The sequence below is a fragment of the Artemia franciscana genome, chromosome 8 (assembly GCF_032884065.1).
Source record: "Artemia franciscana chromosome 8, ASM3288406v1, whole genome shotgun sequence".
NCBI classification, from domain to species: Eukaryota; Metazoa; Arthropoda; class Branchiopoda; order Anostraca; family Artemiidae; genus Artemia; species Artemia franciscana.
Window position 1 is genome coordinate 52,751,287 of NC_088870.1, and position 15,812 is coordinate 52,767,098.

The 15,812-nt window shown below is 36.0% G+C and overlaps 1 protein-coding gene across 3 annotated transcripts in view; it reads right to left on the reverse strand.

Annotated features, from left to right (window-relative positions):
* LOC136030560 (translation initiation factor IF-2, mitochondrial-like) overlaps window positions 1-15,812 on the reverse strand; it is a 146,195-nt gene that overhangs the window by 54,737 nt on the left and 75,646 nt on the right. For all 3 annotated transcript variants that reach the window (XM_065709618.1, XM_065709619.1, XM_065709620.1), the window contains one exon: window positions 9,087-9,136. In XM_065709618.1, the coding sequence (XP_065565690.1) occupies window positions 9,087-9,136 (50 nt within the window). The remainder of the gene's footprint in view (window positions 1-9,086; window positions 9,137-15,812) is intronic.

The following is a 15,812-nucleotide window of genomic DNA, read 5'->3' on the forward strand; positions in this document are numbered from 1 at the left end:
TGTTTACTGAAATCGCAGTTATCTAACCTAAGGCATACAATGATGAAGCTGGAAAGTAAAGAAACTGATAAAAATATTCTAGTATGGAATGTGACAGCGATTGATATTGTAAACGCTAAGGCGATTTTCGATAGTATAATTTCGTCATGCCTTGGAATCCATGAGGTACCCAAATACACGATAGCTGATGTTAAGCCTGAAAAAAAGCTGATAAAGGTTATCATGGAGACCAGGGAGCTGAAAGTGGCAGTTCTAAAACAGACTCGAAATCTTCGTGGAAAAAATATCATGGGCAATCAGAATGTTTTTCTATCCGATGATTCTCCCCCGTCTGTTCGAGAAGTTCGAAAAAAACGTTTAGCTATCCGAACCAGTATTCGTGAAAAAACACGTTTTGAAACTTGGATTACGAGATCCATACCACCATCTCTATGTATTCGTCGCCTTAAGGAAGGGCCAGTGGAAATGTTTTTGTTTGATGAAATCCCACCAGATATTAGTAGCCTGATTCAAACGCAACGACTTTTTTTGTTTAGTGAGTTTGTGGAAGCCCGGTTACTTCTTGTGTTTTGATAAGAAAAAAGTATTACTTGAATTATTTGTTGAGTTAGTTTGGTCCGATGCAATAAAAATAATAATAGTGACTTATATAATGGTATCTTCTGCTACAACAAATATTGTGTCTTTTTTATTGGGTTGCTATTTGTTTTTTTTTTTGCACCAACAGTATAGTATTAGAACAAACCCATTTACTGTGAGTTTTAGTGCTTTTACTTTTCAGTGGGGGGGCATGGGGGGATTTCTTAGTTTTTCCTTGTTTCTTTTTTCTTCTCTTTCCCTGTTTTTTCTTATTTATTCTTACCTTGATTTTATGATCATTTTTTATCCATACCTTGATTATATTATTTTTTATCCTTCTTTCCTTATATTTTTTTCTTATACCTGTGGTCTGGTGGGCTTGGTAGTGAAGCGGAACTGCCATCCACCATGAGTAGTGGCCAGGCTGGTATCAACTCTTTGGGGGATCGTTTACTTGATTTACAAAATAATCCTTTAGATATTGAAAATATTATTAATAATTCAATTGGAAATAGAAATCAGATGAATAATGATTCTAATTCGGTTTTTAAAAGTAAGTATGTTTCGCAATTAAATGGTTCTACCTCCTCTAAACGAGATGATATTTTCTCTGTGTTTCATCTGAACATTCAGGGACTCTGCTCGTCAATTGATGAGTTGAAACGGATCGTTAGTGATGGAACTCCTGATGTTATAGGATTATGTGAAACTTTCCTGGATTCAAAACAGGATATCCTTCTAGATATTCCAGGATATATGATGGAGAGGCTGAATAGGAAACAGATAGCGAGAGGTGGCCTTATGCTTTATATTGCTGATCGTCTTGCATATAATGTCCGAAATGATTTGAGCAGAAATGAGGAAGGAATCTTTGAATCCCTATTTATTGAGATTAAATCAATACGTAAGTACTTAGTTGTCGGTTTGGTTTATAGGTCCCACAGGGGATCTATTCCTTCGTTTTTGAAAATTCTGAAAGAAGTTTTGAACTCAGTCCAAAAACATCCCTGTGAACTAATCCTTATGGGTGATTTTAACCTCAACCTGCTGGATCAAAATTCTGCTTCAACTATCAATTTTTTGTCAATGATGCTCTCTTCGGGAACTCTACCTTCAGTTTGTATACCAGCGGGAGTTACAGAAACACAAGCGTCTCAGTTATCGATAATATTTTCTCGTCACAAGATGTTTTAGATACTTTGGTGCTGGTTAGTGATATTTCTGATCATTTTCCCGCTATTTCCCGATATAAGAGTGCTTATCAAGCGTAGCGTATAGCATCACCATCTAATCTTCCATTTTTTCGTTATGGTGATACTGAGCTAAGTCTACTTAATTCTCGTCTGGCTGATGTACCATGGGGTAGTTTGGTTTCTGATTTAGATTTTAACCACTCTTTTGATTCCTTTTATGATTTAGTTAAAGAAGGAATCCTGTAAATTTGCAATCGGGGTCCAGCACCCCATACTTCGAAAAGGATAGCACCACTGAATCCATGGATGACTCCAGGTCTCCATAAAAGCTGGAAAAGGAAAAATTATTTGTGGAAGCTTTACAAGGCTTCACCATCTTTAGCTCATCACGAACGATTCAAGGCCTATAGGAATATATTTAATTCTCTGTGTCGGAAGGCCAAGTCTCAGTATTATCATAGGATATTTTCTGAATATGGGAAGGATGTAAGGAAGACATGGTATTTAATTAATTCAGTTCTTAGACCAACTCCCCCTCTGCCTTCAGTTCCATCAATGCTGAAAATCGATGGTAAAACCGTCCAAGGAGATGTAGATGTTCAGCTAGAGCTTACCTCTTATTTTGCTAATATAGGAAAGGTAACTGCTTCCTCTGCAAGCTCAGCAACTTCTCGTTGCGATTTCAGAGCCTTTCTTGGACCCTCATGTTTGAAGTCGTTGGTCTTGAATTCTGTTTCTGAATTTGAGGTAGCTCGTATCGTGAATACTCTTAAAGGATCATCCTCTTCAGGACCAGACAAAATTCCTACAAGGGTTATCCGTGCCATTCTACCTGCTATTCTGTCAACACTGACTAAGCTCGTCAATCTGTCTTTCGAGAAAGGTATTTTCCCTGAATCTCTCAAGCGAGCTAAGGTTATAGTACTCTATAAAGGTGGTTCTCGGAGTGATCCTGCTAATTATAGGCCAATTTTTCTCCTATCTATTTTCAGCAAAATTTTTGAGAAGGCTATGCTATCCAGGCTTCTTAGTTTTCTGGATGCAAAGGATTTTTTGCATGATTTCCAGTTTGGATTCCGAGCGAGTCACTCTACGGAGCATGCTTGCGCAGCTTTTTCGAATTTCATTCATTTGGCAATAGATTCTGGTCATATCCCGGCAGCTTTATTTTTGGATGTTCGTAAAGCTTTTGATTCCATGACTCATCGGATTCTTCTTTGGAAACTATCACATGTTGGTATAAGATCTAACGCTTATTCTTGGTTTTATTCATACCTTTCTGGTAGGCTTATTTCAATTGATCCGCTTTTCCGGAGCCCTTCTGAAGTATGTTATGGCGTCCCGCAGGGATTTGTTGTTGATCCCATTTTATTTTTGATTTATGTTAATGATCTGATTTCAGCTGTAAAAAACACCAGGCCTCTGGCATGTTGCAAGCTGTGTCAGCCTAATACTCAGTCGTGTTCCAATACTTCTTCTAATGAAGATTTTCTTGTTGCTTTTACTGATGATACCACTCTTGGGACCCTTGGGAAGACGGAATGTGATATCAAGTCTAACCTTGTGGCATTATTTGAGAGAGTTATGTCATGGTTTAATGTCCATTACTTGGTCTTGAATGTTGGTAAATCCCATTTTCTTATTTTTTCTCGAATTGGTGTAGCTTTCCCTCAGCTTACACACCGTCAGGTGTCACAAGGCTCCTTGTGTAGACCAGAGAATCGGGTGGTCCGGTTTCTTGGTATCCTGCTTGATGAGAACCTTTCATTCAGAAACCATATAGCCATGATTAGGGTTAAGGTCTCACGGAGTTTGGGTATCATTCGAAAACTTAGATATACATTTCCTGGATCTATTCTGAAACTTCTTTTTTTCTGTCTTGTCCAGTCATATGTTTCTTATTGCCCCATTGTATGGATGTCTACTTTTCCGTCTACGCTGCGGTCACTTTCCGTCATGTATAATAAAGCACGGCGTCTGGTTATGGACAACAACCGTTCTTCACCAAAACAGCTCTTAAGTCTACGGTCTATTTACATTATTCTTGTGCTTCTTTTGTCTTTGATCAACTTCACGGCAATCTTCCAAAATCTCTTCGGAAAACTTCTATGTTTATTTCTGATTCAGCTCCATATAGCCTTCGTTCTTCAAATAATATCCACGTTCCGCCTACCCCTACTGTTCGATCAGGTTTCAATCCCCACATTGCTTGTGAACAGGTCTGGAATTCACTACCTTCTTCAGTGCAGAAATGCCACTCGTTTTGGACTTTTAAAAGGATTCTTAAGGATCATTTAATAAAGAATCAAATAGATTAATTTTTTTTCTCTTTTCTGAGGAGTTGATGGCTTCTGTGTTTTGTTAGTGGTGTGAGATTTTCCTCTCTGCACTTTGCTCCCAGGCCTCAGGTATGTTCTGTATGTTTTTTTTTTTTTTTTTTTTTTTTTTTTTTCTTTCTTTTTTTCTCCTTTTAGTTGTTGCTTATATTGTATCCCCCATAAATATGTTGCCTGTAAACTGCTATATGTGATTGCCTATATTGAATTTATTGCTCGTATAATATTTTTTTTCTTATCCCCCTTGTATCCCTGGCCATGGAGCCTTTCGAGGGGAATTATGTGTATTGTAATTCGATTTTGAATTGTATTTTGTATTGTCTTCTATTTAATATTAATAAACTTCTCTCTCTCTCTCTCTCTCTACAACATCTCAGGAATGGCTCGGGGGATAGATTTGAAACTTACAGGTAGTTTAGGAGAAGGAAGGAGGGAGAAGAATCAGACCAACAACACAACTTGTGTTGAATGGAGGGGGTTCAATATATTGTCTTTCGTCAGCCTAAACATTTTCACACTATAAGCTGCTATAAGACTTTGCATCTATTCATGGCTACGAAGCGAAATGTATTGGGAGACACTATGTGTCGCCAGGTTATCGAAATACTGTAGCAGTTTAGGATATCAAGTTGAAACTATAATGGGCAGTTGAGAGGGGAGACAAGTGGGACTTCGAATTTCGAATTGGGAGGGGGTAAAGAGGTAAATCTAGAGACACTGTGTGTATTTCGTATCAAATAGCCTATTTGTAATACCTTGGAAACAGCTTGGGCGACGTGGTTCAAACTTATTGTAGTGGGTAGGGGACAACTGTACTTTAAATTGTGTGTTAGGGAATGGGGTGGCTAAAATTGCTATCTCCAACCTATCTGAATGTCCTACGCTAGCAGCTCCCTTTGAAAGGCCTAAAATGTCTTTTCTATGATCCAACTAAACGTTTTCGCAGTATAGTCCTATAGGGGACCTATAACCAGGTCACTTTTAGTTAGCCAGGGCAATTAAAAGACATTGTGTTCTTTCAGGCGATCAAAGCAGCGTATCTGCAATATTCTAGGAGTAACTTTGGAGATCAAGTTGAAACTTTTAGGGATTGTTTGAAGTTGGGGGAGGGGACTTAAAATCTTTACTTCCAGGATGGTCACAGAGGAAAGGGTCTAACCTTTGGTCTCCAATATTTTTAAAAGCCTTGGCATTATGAGTCCTTGTTGGATAAAAGTCTATTCCCACAAACGCAAAAAATTACCACAAACAAGAGTAGGACTATGACCCGCTAAAACTTTTAAGGTCACAATGTCATTTGAGCTTTACTGAAAACACTATTTTTAAATTCTCTTTTAATAATTATAAAATTGACAAATCAAAATTTGATGAGACTTCCAAGAATTCGTACCATCATACATTAAACATTAGTGGTTCTACTTCATTAGTGATCTCACCAGGTGATTTTATTTATACTTTTTTTAATTTTTATTTACATGCAGTGAAATAAAAACCACACTCTTCTAAGTACATGTCGTTTTCACTAAAACACAAATTACATACAAGCTTTTGGTGAAAACTACCTACTCAAACCTTAGACCTTCTCAAAAAAGGAAGGTTGAGAAAGAGGGTTTGAGAAGGAGGAGAAGTAGCATCCACTCTTATTTTCAAGCCTTGATTAGCCGTGAGATATTTTCCTTTTGTGTGATCTTGTTGCTGACATTATCGAAAATAAAAAACACACTGCTCGAAACATATATCGTTTTCAGTAAAGCGCAAATGATGTTATGGCCTTCAGAAAGTTTAGGGGGTGGTAGCCCCCCTCGCCTTTATGGTAATTTCTTTTGCTTTCAGGTTCGAATCGATTTTTCATTTTAATTTCTGTTTGTTTTAGGTTTGAACGGTTTTGGGAACATTTCTGCTCGTTTTTTCTCATAACTTCTCTTCGAAAAAATCCTTGAAAAAAAATTAATAAGGTTAATTACAAAAAGTGCAAGGTCTTTCCTTATAGACGGTATACCCTAAGTAGCTGTCAATTTTTTTCCGATTTCACTAAATTACAACAACACTTTTCAAACTTAAGTTTTGAAATTCACTTACTTGAAAATTACAAAAAAAGCTTTGTTGACTTTCTTTTTTGTTACTTAAGAATTGTTTCCGCATAGTTTCAGGGTTTCAAAAATACTCCAGCTACCATGTAAATTGAATGAAATATATCTGATATGCATAAAACCTAAATGCCTTAGTATTACCACAGTACTGGGCCTAAAAATCAGCGATTCTACAAAAAAAATTCACAGGGCTTTGTCAAAAAATTTCCCATAAATTGACCAAATGGGCAAGAAGGAGATACAAAACTAATGTGGCAGATATCTAAATTAGGTACACTAACATGTAGATAAAGACTATCCCGAAAATTTCCCAAATTTCCCAAAAATCGGACTATTCCAAAAATTTCCAAAATTTCCCGAAAATCGACCAAATGAGCAAGAAGGAGATACAAAACTAATATGGTTGATATCTAAATTAGGTACACTAACATGTAGATACGGACTAACACTGTAACACATCAACGCTCAACGGAGGAAATTCGTTTGGCCAAACTCTCAATGAGCCAATTTAGCCGTCAATGAGCCAAATCCATCGATTTGGCCAATCTGTTAAATGAAATTGCATGAATCTAAACATCTAGAGCAGCACACTCTACAAACCCCAACTACAGTCTATACTATTAGCCCTTACTACAAACCAAATTGAAAATATTCAAAAGATTTATATTATCTCTAAACTTTAAATAGATCGATTAAAAAAAAAAAAAAAATCAAAATGAGCGTTATAATCTAGAAAAAAAAAATCCAGTTCAGATTCTGGCGTAGAACATTTCGATATTGAGATATAATTACGAATTCCCCATCTTGATCGAAAAAGGCTGCGATTTTGGGATCTTAAAATGAAAATCTAAATTAAGGGGACCTTAATTATGGCCCTATACAATGTAAAACTACCAAAACTAAAGCCACTCCTCCAATCATACATTTTCATTATTAGGTCACCTTGCTTAAAACAAGAGTTTTGTGATGGTCGAGACTATCGTCCTCTGCTCATAGGAAACTATTGTTTCCTGTGTATTTTATTGTTCTATTTTACTTGTGCTTTGGGCTACTTGTGCTATGTGCTATTTTATAAAAAGTCCAAACGTGATGCATCAAGCGAAAACATAAGACAGGATGACTTCTATACCATATTATGTTACTGGCTGCTATATCCTACTGCATTATTAAATAAAATATTTTTTTTTTTTACTGAATGTAAGGAGTGACGTAAAACTTAAAACGAACAGAAATTAATTCGTATATGAAAGGGGCTGTCCCCTCCTCAACGCCCCACTTTTTACACTAAAGATTGCCTATTTGTCACAACTCTACTCTTTAAAGTAAAAAAAAACTGAAGTGCAAAGAGCGGGGAGTTGAGGAGGGGACAGCCCCTTTCATATACGGATCAATTTCTGTTCGTTTCAAGTGTTAATGTCGCTCCATACTTTCAGTAAGAAAAACTTGTTTTTTATTTAATTTCTGAAAGTTTTTCAACTAATGCGTGTTCGAATTGGGTTCACCGTGCATGAATAATGAAAACGAAATTTGCATATTAATTTTAGTAAAGTTTCTCCCGTGTAAAATTTCTTTTGGAAAGTTTACCTCCAGAACCTACCCTCCCAACACGAAAATCTCACCGCATAAATCCACAATTATTTATTATGTGTATGGGGGAGGGTGTTCCTTCATATAACGTAGAGAAATCTGGTTCCCCCTCTATGGAAAATTCAACTTCTCTGACGGAAAATCCCTCCAGGTAAAAAAAAATTTTCCGCATAAAATACCTCCCACCAGGAAAATTCCCCCCAAGCAATTCCATTCTAGCTGAAAATTATCCCTGAAAATTTTCCGCGGACGATTCCGGCTGAATTTTTTTTTCTTACCCCACTTCTATTTGAAAAAGGCTTTAATTATCCCCGTAGAAAACCCCTCCAGCAGAAAATTCTTCGCCCCCTCCCCCCCCGGAAAACATCTGTATACTTATCAATAAGAAATATTATACGTAAACAATGGGCAAATTTCCAGACTTCCCAACCTTTCCCTAGGGGCTGTGGGGAACTCTCTTATCCTCAAAGACATAGTTTCTGGGCTTATCAACTATTCTGAACAAAATAGATATCTCAGAATTTTGATCGAATGATTTTAGAAAAAAATTGGGTGGGAGGGGGGCAGTTTCACTCCAATCTTTTTGGTCACTTAAAAAGGACACAGAAACTTTTAGTTTGCGTTCGAATATCCCTTTCTCGATATTCTAGGACTATTGTTTCGATACGATCACCCCTGGAAAAAAAAATAAAGAAAAAAAAAATAAATAAACACTCATCCATGATCTTTCTTCTGGCAAAAAATAAAAAATTCTACATTTTTGCAGATGGAAGCTTGAAACTTCACATCAGGGTTCTCGGATACGTTAAATCTGATGGTTTGATTTTCAATAAGATTCCTTAACTTTTATGGGGTGTTTCCCCCTTTTTCGAAAATCAGACAAATTTTCGCAGGCTCGTAGCTTTTGGTGCGTACCACTAAGCGATTCTTTTGATATATCTACATAATCAAACTCGTTTTTAGAGTTTCGGTTACTATTGAGCCACATCGCTCCTTACTTACAGTTCTTTACCACGAACTGTTCTGTTTACGAGTTTTCTGCTCATTTTATTTAAAAATCTTTCACATAAGGTTTCAAAATAAATGTCCTAAAAGTATTAGCTGTTTTCTGTCAAATCCCACTGACTTTTAAAAATTGTTCCCTTTTTCTATATTTTCATTTCAATTAAAAAACGAAAGGCATTGTTGTTTAAGAAATAATTTACCACACTGCAAACCTTTTTATACAGACCTTTTTACAACCTTAACAGAGCTGCAAACTAGATGATTAACTTTTAACATCAAATAAGAATTAAACTTACCACGTCAGCACCAGGACGATCAATTTTATTGATGGCGACGACAATGGGTACTGGAAAATAAAACTTATTTATAAATCATATATAAAAAAAGTAAGTGATAAATAAAAAATTGATAAATAATAGTATTGTTGCCTTGAGTTTTGCAGATGGCAGCAAAATTGGGCCCTAGGTAATAAACACATGTTGAGAAAAAACAAAAAAATTATTTTAATAGTAACAAATTAATATTAACAATAATGATAAAAACAATTCTAAACTACAATAAGCTATAATAAATATCTTTTGGTCTATAAAATTTTTGCCATCATTTATTTTTGCCATCATTTCTGTTGAAGGCTACTAAAATTAAGATTTATTATTTCGCATCTTCGTTAATGAATTAATAAAATAAATAATAATGCTGTAATAATAATTATAATAATAATTAACAAATAATAGATAATAATTAACAATAAATAATAATAATAATTAACAAATAATGATACTGTAATAATAATTATAATAATAATTAACAAATAATAGATAATAATTAACAATATATAATAATAATAAATAATAATTAACAAATAATAATGTTGCTAGAAATTAATTTCGCTAATGAAAGTAACAATGGATATGAGGAAACTCTTATTGGTAAATAAGTATAAAAAGGACAGCATCAACCAGAGTCATTCAAAGTGGAGGGGGAAAGCTATGTTTGACTCAGGAGGAAGCTGTAATCAATTTTACCCAGGGTGCCACCAACCCTTGAAACGGCCTTGGTAACAACAACCCTTAATTAGTATTATGAAACAAAATTACTGAATTAAAAAAATTTCTGAATTCTATCTGAATGTGGGAAATAAAACGTATTTATGGCGATGCTAGTATGGTCGCTTCAAGTTACACTCACACACAATTTTGGGTTAAGTTTGGCAATTAGGCAAAGCAAGAAGTCTTATCCTTGAAACAAGCAGTTTTATTAATAAGTGGTTCTTTTTTTGTATATCGTCGGGTAGGGTGTCTGCTGCGGTGTGGTGAGTAGTTAATGTTATGTCTATTATTTATTTTTCTCTTTCTTCTTTCTTTGACTGATTATCTATGTATTTCGCAATTTATTGTATTTGGTAATTTATTACTTTAGTTGTTTTTGTCTGTGCAAAAGCTGCTAGTCGCTTTATATATACATATATATATATATATATATATATATATATATATATATATATATATATATATATATATATATATATATATATATATATATATATATATATATATATATATATATATATATATATACTTTATTTTAAATTAGCAATCTCAGACTTTCAGGCCTGGAAAACGATCTTGATGGGTCACGAATTTGAGAAAACTCGTTTAAAGTCTACATTTCGGAAAAAATTTATCTTGTAAATGACGTCACATTTATATATATTTACAGAGAAAAAATTACAGAGAGAGTAAAAAGTAAGTTATGAGTAGAGTATAAAGTAAATAAAAATTATTTAATTCCAACAGATGACATGGAATCAGAATCTGAAGCATTCACAGTGAAAGATGTTCACATACATTACGGTGAAACTAGCTTGCAGTGTAACAGGTATGGCTAAGGTTATATCTGACATTTAACTGTTTAAATAATATAAACAGTATCGTTTTGGTATCTATGACGCGTGTAAAATTACATAAGATGAAAAATGACTCCAAAGAGCTAAAGCAAAAGGCATGGAACAAGCGACAGCTAGAATTCCAATGAATTGCAAAAGTAAATAAAAATTATTTAATTCCAACAGATGACATGGAATCAGAATCTGAAGCATTCACAGTGAAAGATGTTCACATACATTACGGTGAAACTAGCTTGCAGTGTAACAGGTATGGCTAATGTTATATCTGACATTTAACTGTTTAAATAATATAAACAGTATCGTTTTGGTATCTATGACGCGTGTAAAATTACATAAGATGACGAATGACTCCAAAGAGCTAAAGCAAAAGGCATGGAACAAGCGACAGCTAGAATTCCAATGAATTGCAAACGAAAAGGTTGCACAATAAAATCTGGAGTTAGATGAGAAACAAAATTAAAATGGAGTGAAGGGACGTTTTAGTTTAGCGTCTATGAAGTATATATAGGAAAGAGGAATTAAATTCACGCCAGACTTTATTAATTCAATAGAAATTGCTGATTTGCCAACCTATGACTTGGAACTCAAGGAAAACACGACAGTTGTGCTAATGCATAATTAGACATTTCAGAAGGCGTATGCAATGGAAATGCCCGGTATGACAACATAACTATGAAAAATATAATTACAAGGGGAAAGCTGTAAAAGGAGTTTTTAATATCTACGATGTCATGCAAAATTATACAAGATAATGAATGAATCCGAACAGCTAAAGCAAAAATCATAAAAAACATCTGAGGTAATAGCGAACGAAATTGAAGAACAACAAGATCTGCAGTTAGAAAACATGCGAAAACAAGCATCACAACGAATCACAAGTGAAAATGAGAGACAACAAAATCTACAGCTACAAGAGAAGCAACAGTCACAATCACAACGAATCTCAGGAGAATACAAATCCTTGAAAATGTATCATTCTATGAAGGATTAACAGGAAAGAGGAACTGAATTGCCAAAATTCTTTAATTCAATTGAAATTGCTGATTTGACACTTCATGAATTAAAACTAAATTATGCCACGTACTGACTGGCAGCACCCGAACAACTATCCGACATGTGGTTAATGTCTCTGGTCCAAGTTCGAATTGTGTTTTTTCATTCATTAGACAACACCCTTTGCTCCTGCTTGGTTTTTGGCAAGTAATCCGTTGGCTGCTTACTGGTATTTCCCTTTTCAGTATGTATATTTTAATTTATCCTCTTAAGTCTCTTGCCTCTTTATAATGCCTCTCTTTTGCGTCTTTATTCTTCTTACCTTTATCTCCTTTTTTGTCTTACGTTACTTTTGTCTTATTCGTTCTCTGTGCATTCTCAGTAGAAAAGCCTTGCGGGGAGGGGGGGGGGCAGGGGACTGATATTTTGGTAGTGTTTTGTTAGATTATTAAATATAATTTTATCTTTCCACACATGGCTTGAAAGTTTCCTCCGAGTTTTAAGTGGATTGTAATCACACATCAGCTGTACAAACCTTATGAAGATGTTATCACTGTTCCTCTTAGGCCAAACGCCACCTATATCACCTCTTCAAAGATGAAGAGAAGATGACGCGAGAAACACGCAGGTAGAAGAGTCCGATAACACAGAGAGTGATGTGTACTTTAAAACAGTGACAAATGTATACAAGTAATCTCTTTAGTTCACGATGACAGCCGAAAGAAAAAGCGGAGGAATGAACAATATGTGACACCCATAGTTACTGTACATCGCTCTAAACCTATATCAATATTGAGGCCTTCTTACTACGAAGAAGCTTTGAACAACCCGGATAACCTCCCTCCTGTACAAAAACATGGCAATCGAACTGCCAAATGTATTTCCCAAGTATGATACAATACAGCTCCAGATCAATGGCGAACAAAGTGTATGGGTTAGAGCTTGTCTTGCGCATCAACTCGACACCACTAGCAATAATCACTGAGGAAACAGGCGCTATTAAAGGATATCTAAACTTCTTCATTACTAGGCGTGACAGACAAGATACACGACGCGGAGGCGAAGTAGACATCTACTGCCTAGAAGATTTGTCATGCAGACAACTAAGTAGCCCCTTAAATTCGTGTCACGAAACAATCTTTCTGTGGTGCAAGCCGAGAGGGTTACAAAGAACTTCCACTTGCATCATTTTAGCAGCAGTATATTATCCTAAAAGTGCCCGTAATATACATCAATTAGAGACGCTCCTGCAGCATCAAGTTGCGAATTTTCGAAAACAATTCAGTAATCCAGCTATCGTCATAACTGGGGGTTTTAACTTAACCGATAAAAAGTGGATTTCTTGTGTATTAAATCTGAAACAAGTGGTCGATGTTCCCACTCATGAAAGTGGAAACACGCTAGAGATTAGACTAACAAATCATTAGACGTTATACGACCCACCAGTCTCCCTAAGATTACTGGCTAAGTTAGACCGCAACGTACTCTGGTGGAAATCAAAGAACAGAAATCACATGTCAAAACCAAAAAACATCAAAATAGCTTACAAGCCCCACAGTAATTTGGCCACTCCATACAAAATTTTGGCAAGTGGATCGCCAACTCCGACTTTGATCCAGTCTGTTCCATAACAAATATTGATGAAAAAGGCAAGACTTTGTGTTTGCTTCTGCAGCAAAAGTACCATGAATTTTTTCCAGTCAAAGAGCAAACGATTTGTGAAACGGATAGGACGTGGTTAGATACCAATATAAAAGTCATGATCAAAGAACGATGTAAACTCCATGCCTCAGAAGGCCCATTAAATGCGAAAAAGATCGGTAAATGAAGTCGTCTCGGCCCCCCGAGCTTCCCGAAAAAGGTATGTACGGGAAAAAGTAATCCCACTCCTAAAGTCAGAGTCGCAAAGGTGGCTCGACGCAGCAAAACAGCTTAGTGGAAAAAAGAAAGGAACTAAAGTATGAATCAGAAAACCAGGTGGCAATTTAATCAAATCTTCTGAATTTAAAAAATTATTTTAATCAAATTTGTGCTGCTTACCGAATCATAATTGACATCATTAACAACAGTCGTATGGACGAAATCATAGAAGTATATGAAATGGCAGTTGTCTATGCAATCGGACGGCTACATAATAACTGTGCATCATACCCAGGTGAACTCCCCGTTGAATTACAAAAAGAGTACTCACCATTTTTAGCCAATCACATGAGTAATAAACCTCAGTTTCACAGAACAATCATTTCCCAAAATATAGAAAGCTGTGTATGTCCATGTCATACCGAAAGTTAAGTCACCCAAGTACTATGATCAACTGAGACTCATGTCGATAACCTCCAAATTAGCAAAGGTACCTGAGGGTTTTATCTACCGCTCTCTGTTACAACAAATTGCGCCTTCGAAAGATCCGTACCAATATGGTTGCATACCAGGTGGTAGCACGGCAATATATCTAGTGCACATGTAATACTTAATCGTCAAAGAGCTGGACACTTCGAATAGTATTGTAGATTTAATTTTGGCGGACTACGGGAAAGCATTCGACCTTAGAAAAAAACACCTGACCACATTAACAAATCTTGAAGAGATGGGAGCTATCAAATACTACTATTAGTGAGAGAATTTTCACGAGGGATACGGCATTCAGCTTATCCTTTATTTGACGAAGATGCGAGCTCTGAGGGAACAAAACTAGCTGCTGTTTTATTCCTTGTCGTCATCAACCCAATCCTAGTAGAATTCGAGGAGCTTTTTAAGTTCGTTGGTGATTTTATGCACTTCTCAAGTACACAGTCCAAAATGCAGTAGCAAAGCAGCAGTTCGACTCGATTCTCTTGACGGACTTCAATACCCAGTGTCAATCAAATAACCTACATGTGAATGGCCTACAAGTGATGGAACAGAAATCGAGTTCTATGATTCAATCCACTTAGGATGGACATTACAACCTAACCTGACTCTTAAGAATGACAGTTAATCTCTGCTAATTGTAAGTTATAATTTTGCCAGAAACGGAAATTATCTTGAAATGAACAGATATTACGACGAACAAGAGTACAGCTTCCATCAAGATCCTTAAATGCTGTAGTATCACTTTGGAGTTACAGATTGTCGTTTATTTGTCAGAATTATCTTTTCTGGGTTGCAGTTCTGGAGGTTAGAGGATATGAAGTGGTCAAGGTCTAATTTGTAAGTTCCAATATGTTCCAATATACATATCTGAATCCTCCCCTCGCTTCTACTTTTAACACTACTACTACTACTACTACTAATAACTCATTACAGCACCAAGCCGCCTGAGGCCAACACAACTACGCACGCTCCTCCTCCAACCTAATCTATTCAAGGCCAAAGTGCAATAAAACCACCTTTTTCTGTTAAAATTTATCATTGAAGAATCTGCTATTACGAAAATTTGAAGCCGTTGTTCTGAGAACCGCGAAAATTGTTCCGGCTGAGGGCAAATATGTCTAGTGAATTGAGTATATCAAAATTTTGATCTGATATCATTTGAGACTACAGGGGAATGAGCCTCCCTACAATTTCCTATGACTATTCATTCTGTACATAATAACTAATCAATCGTTCAACGAATAAAATATAGCATCTCAATCCTAGTGAAGTTTAGGAGGAAAGAGGACCAGAAGAAGGTCCCACGCCATGTCACTATAATCATACAGATTGATATCCATCTTTAGCTCTGATATTATCAAGATCTAGTATGTTCATCATTGTTGATGCGTAGCATACATTGAGTTCGGACGTCTATAGTGAATTATCATAAAATGTCCTGCAAGGATTGTAGGGAGTCCTTAATAGGGACCCCTTAGAAGGCCTGTAGGAAGTTCTTAATTATGTTGTCATATAACTCAGTAACAACTGGGCATTTCTATTACACAGGCCTTCTGAAATGTCTAAATCATGTAGATCCATTCGTCTTTGTCACTAAAACATGGGCAAACATATTGTTTCGTTCTTTTAATAAGGCCTCGTTCGACTTCTACGCTTGTAGGAGGTACCAGGGTTATCCTGGACAGCAATTTTTGGGAAGATATGTTCTAGAGCCTATTTGAGCGATTAGTGAATGCCTTCTCCGTATTTTCCACATTGGAACAAATGGTCT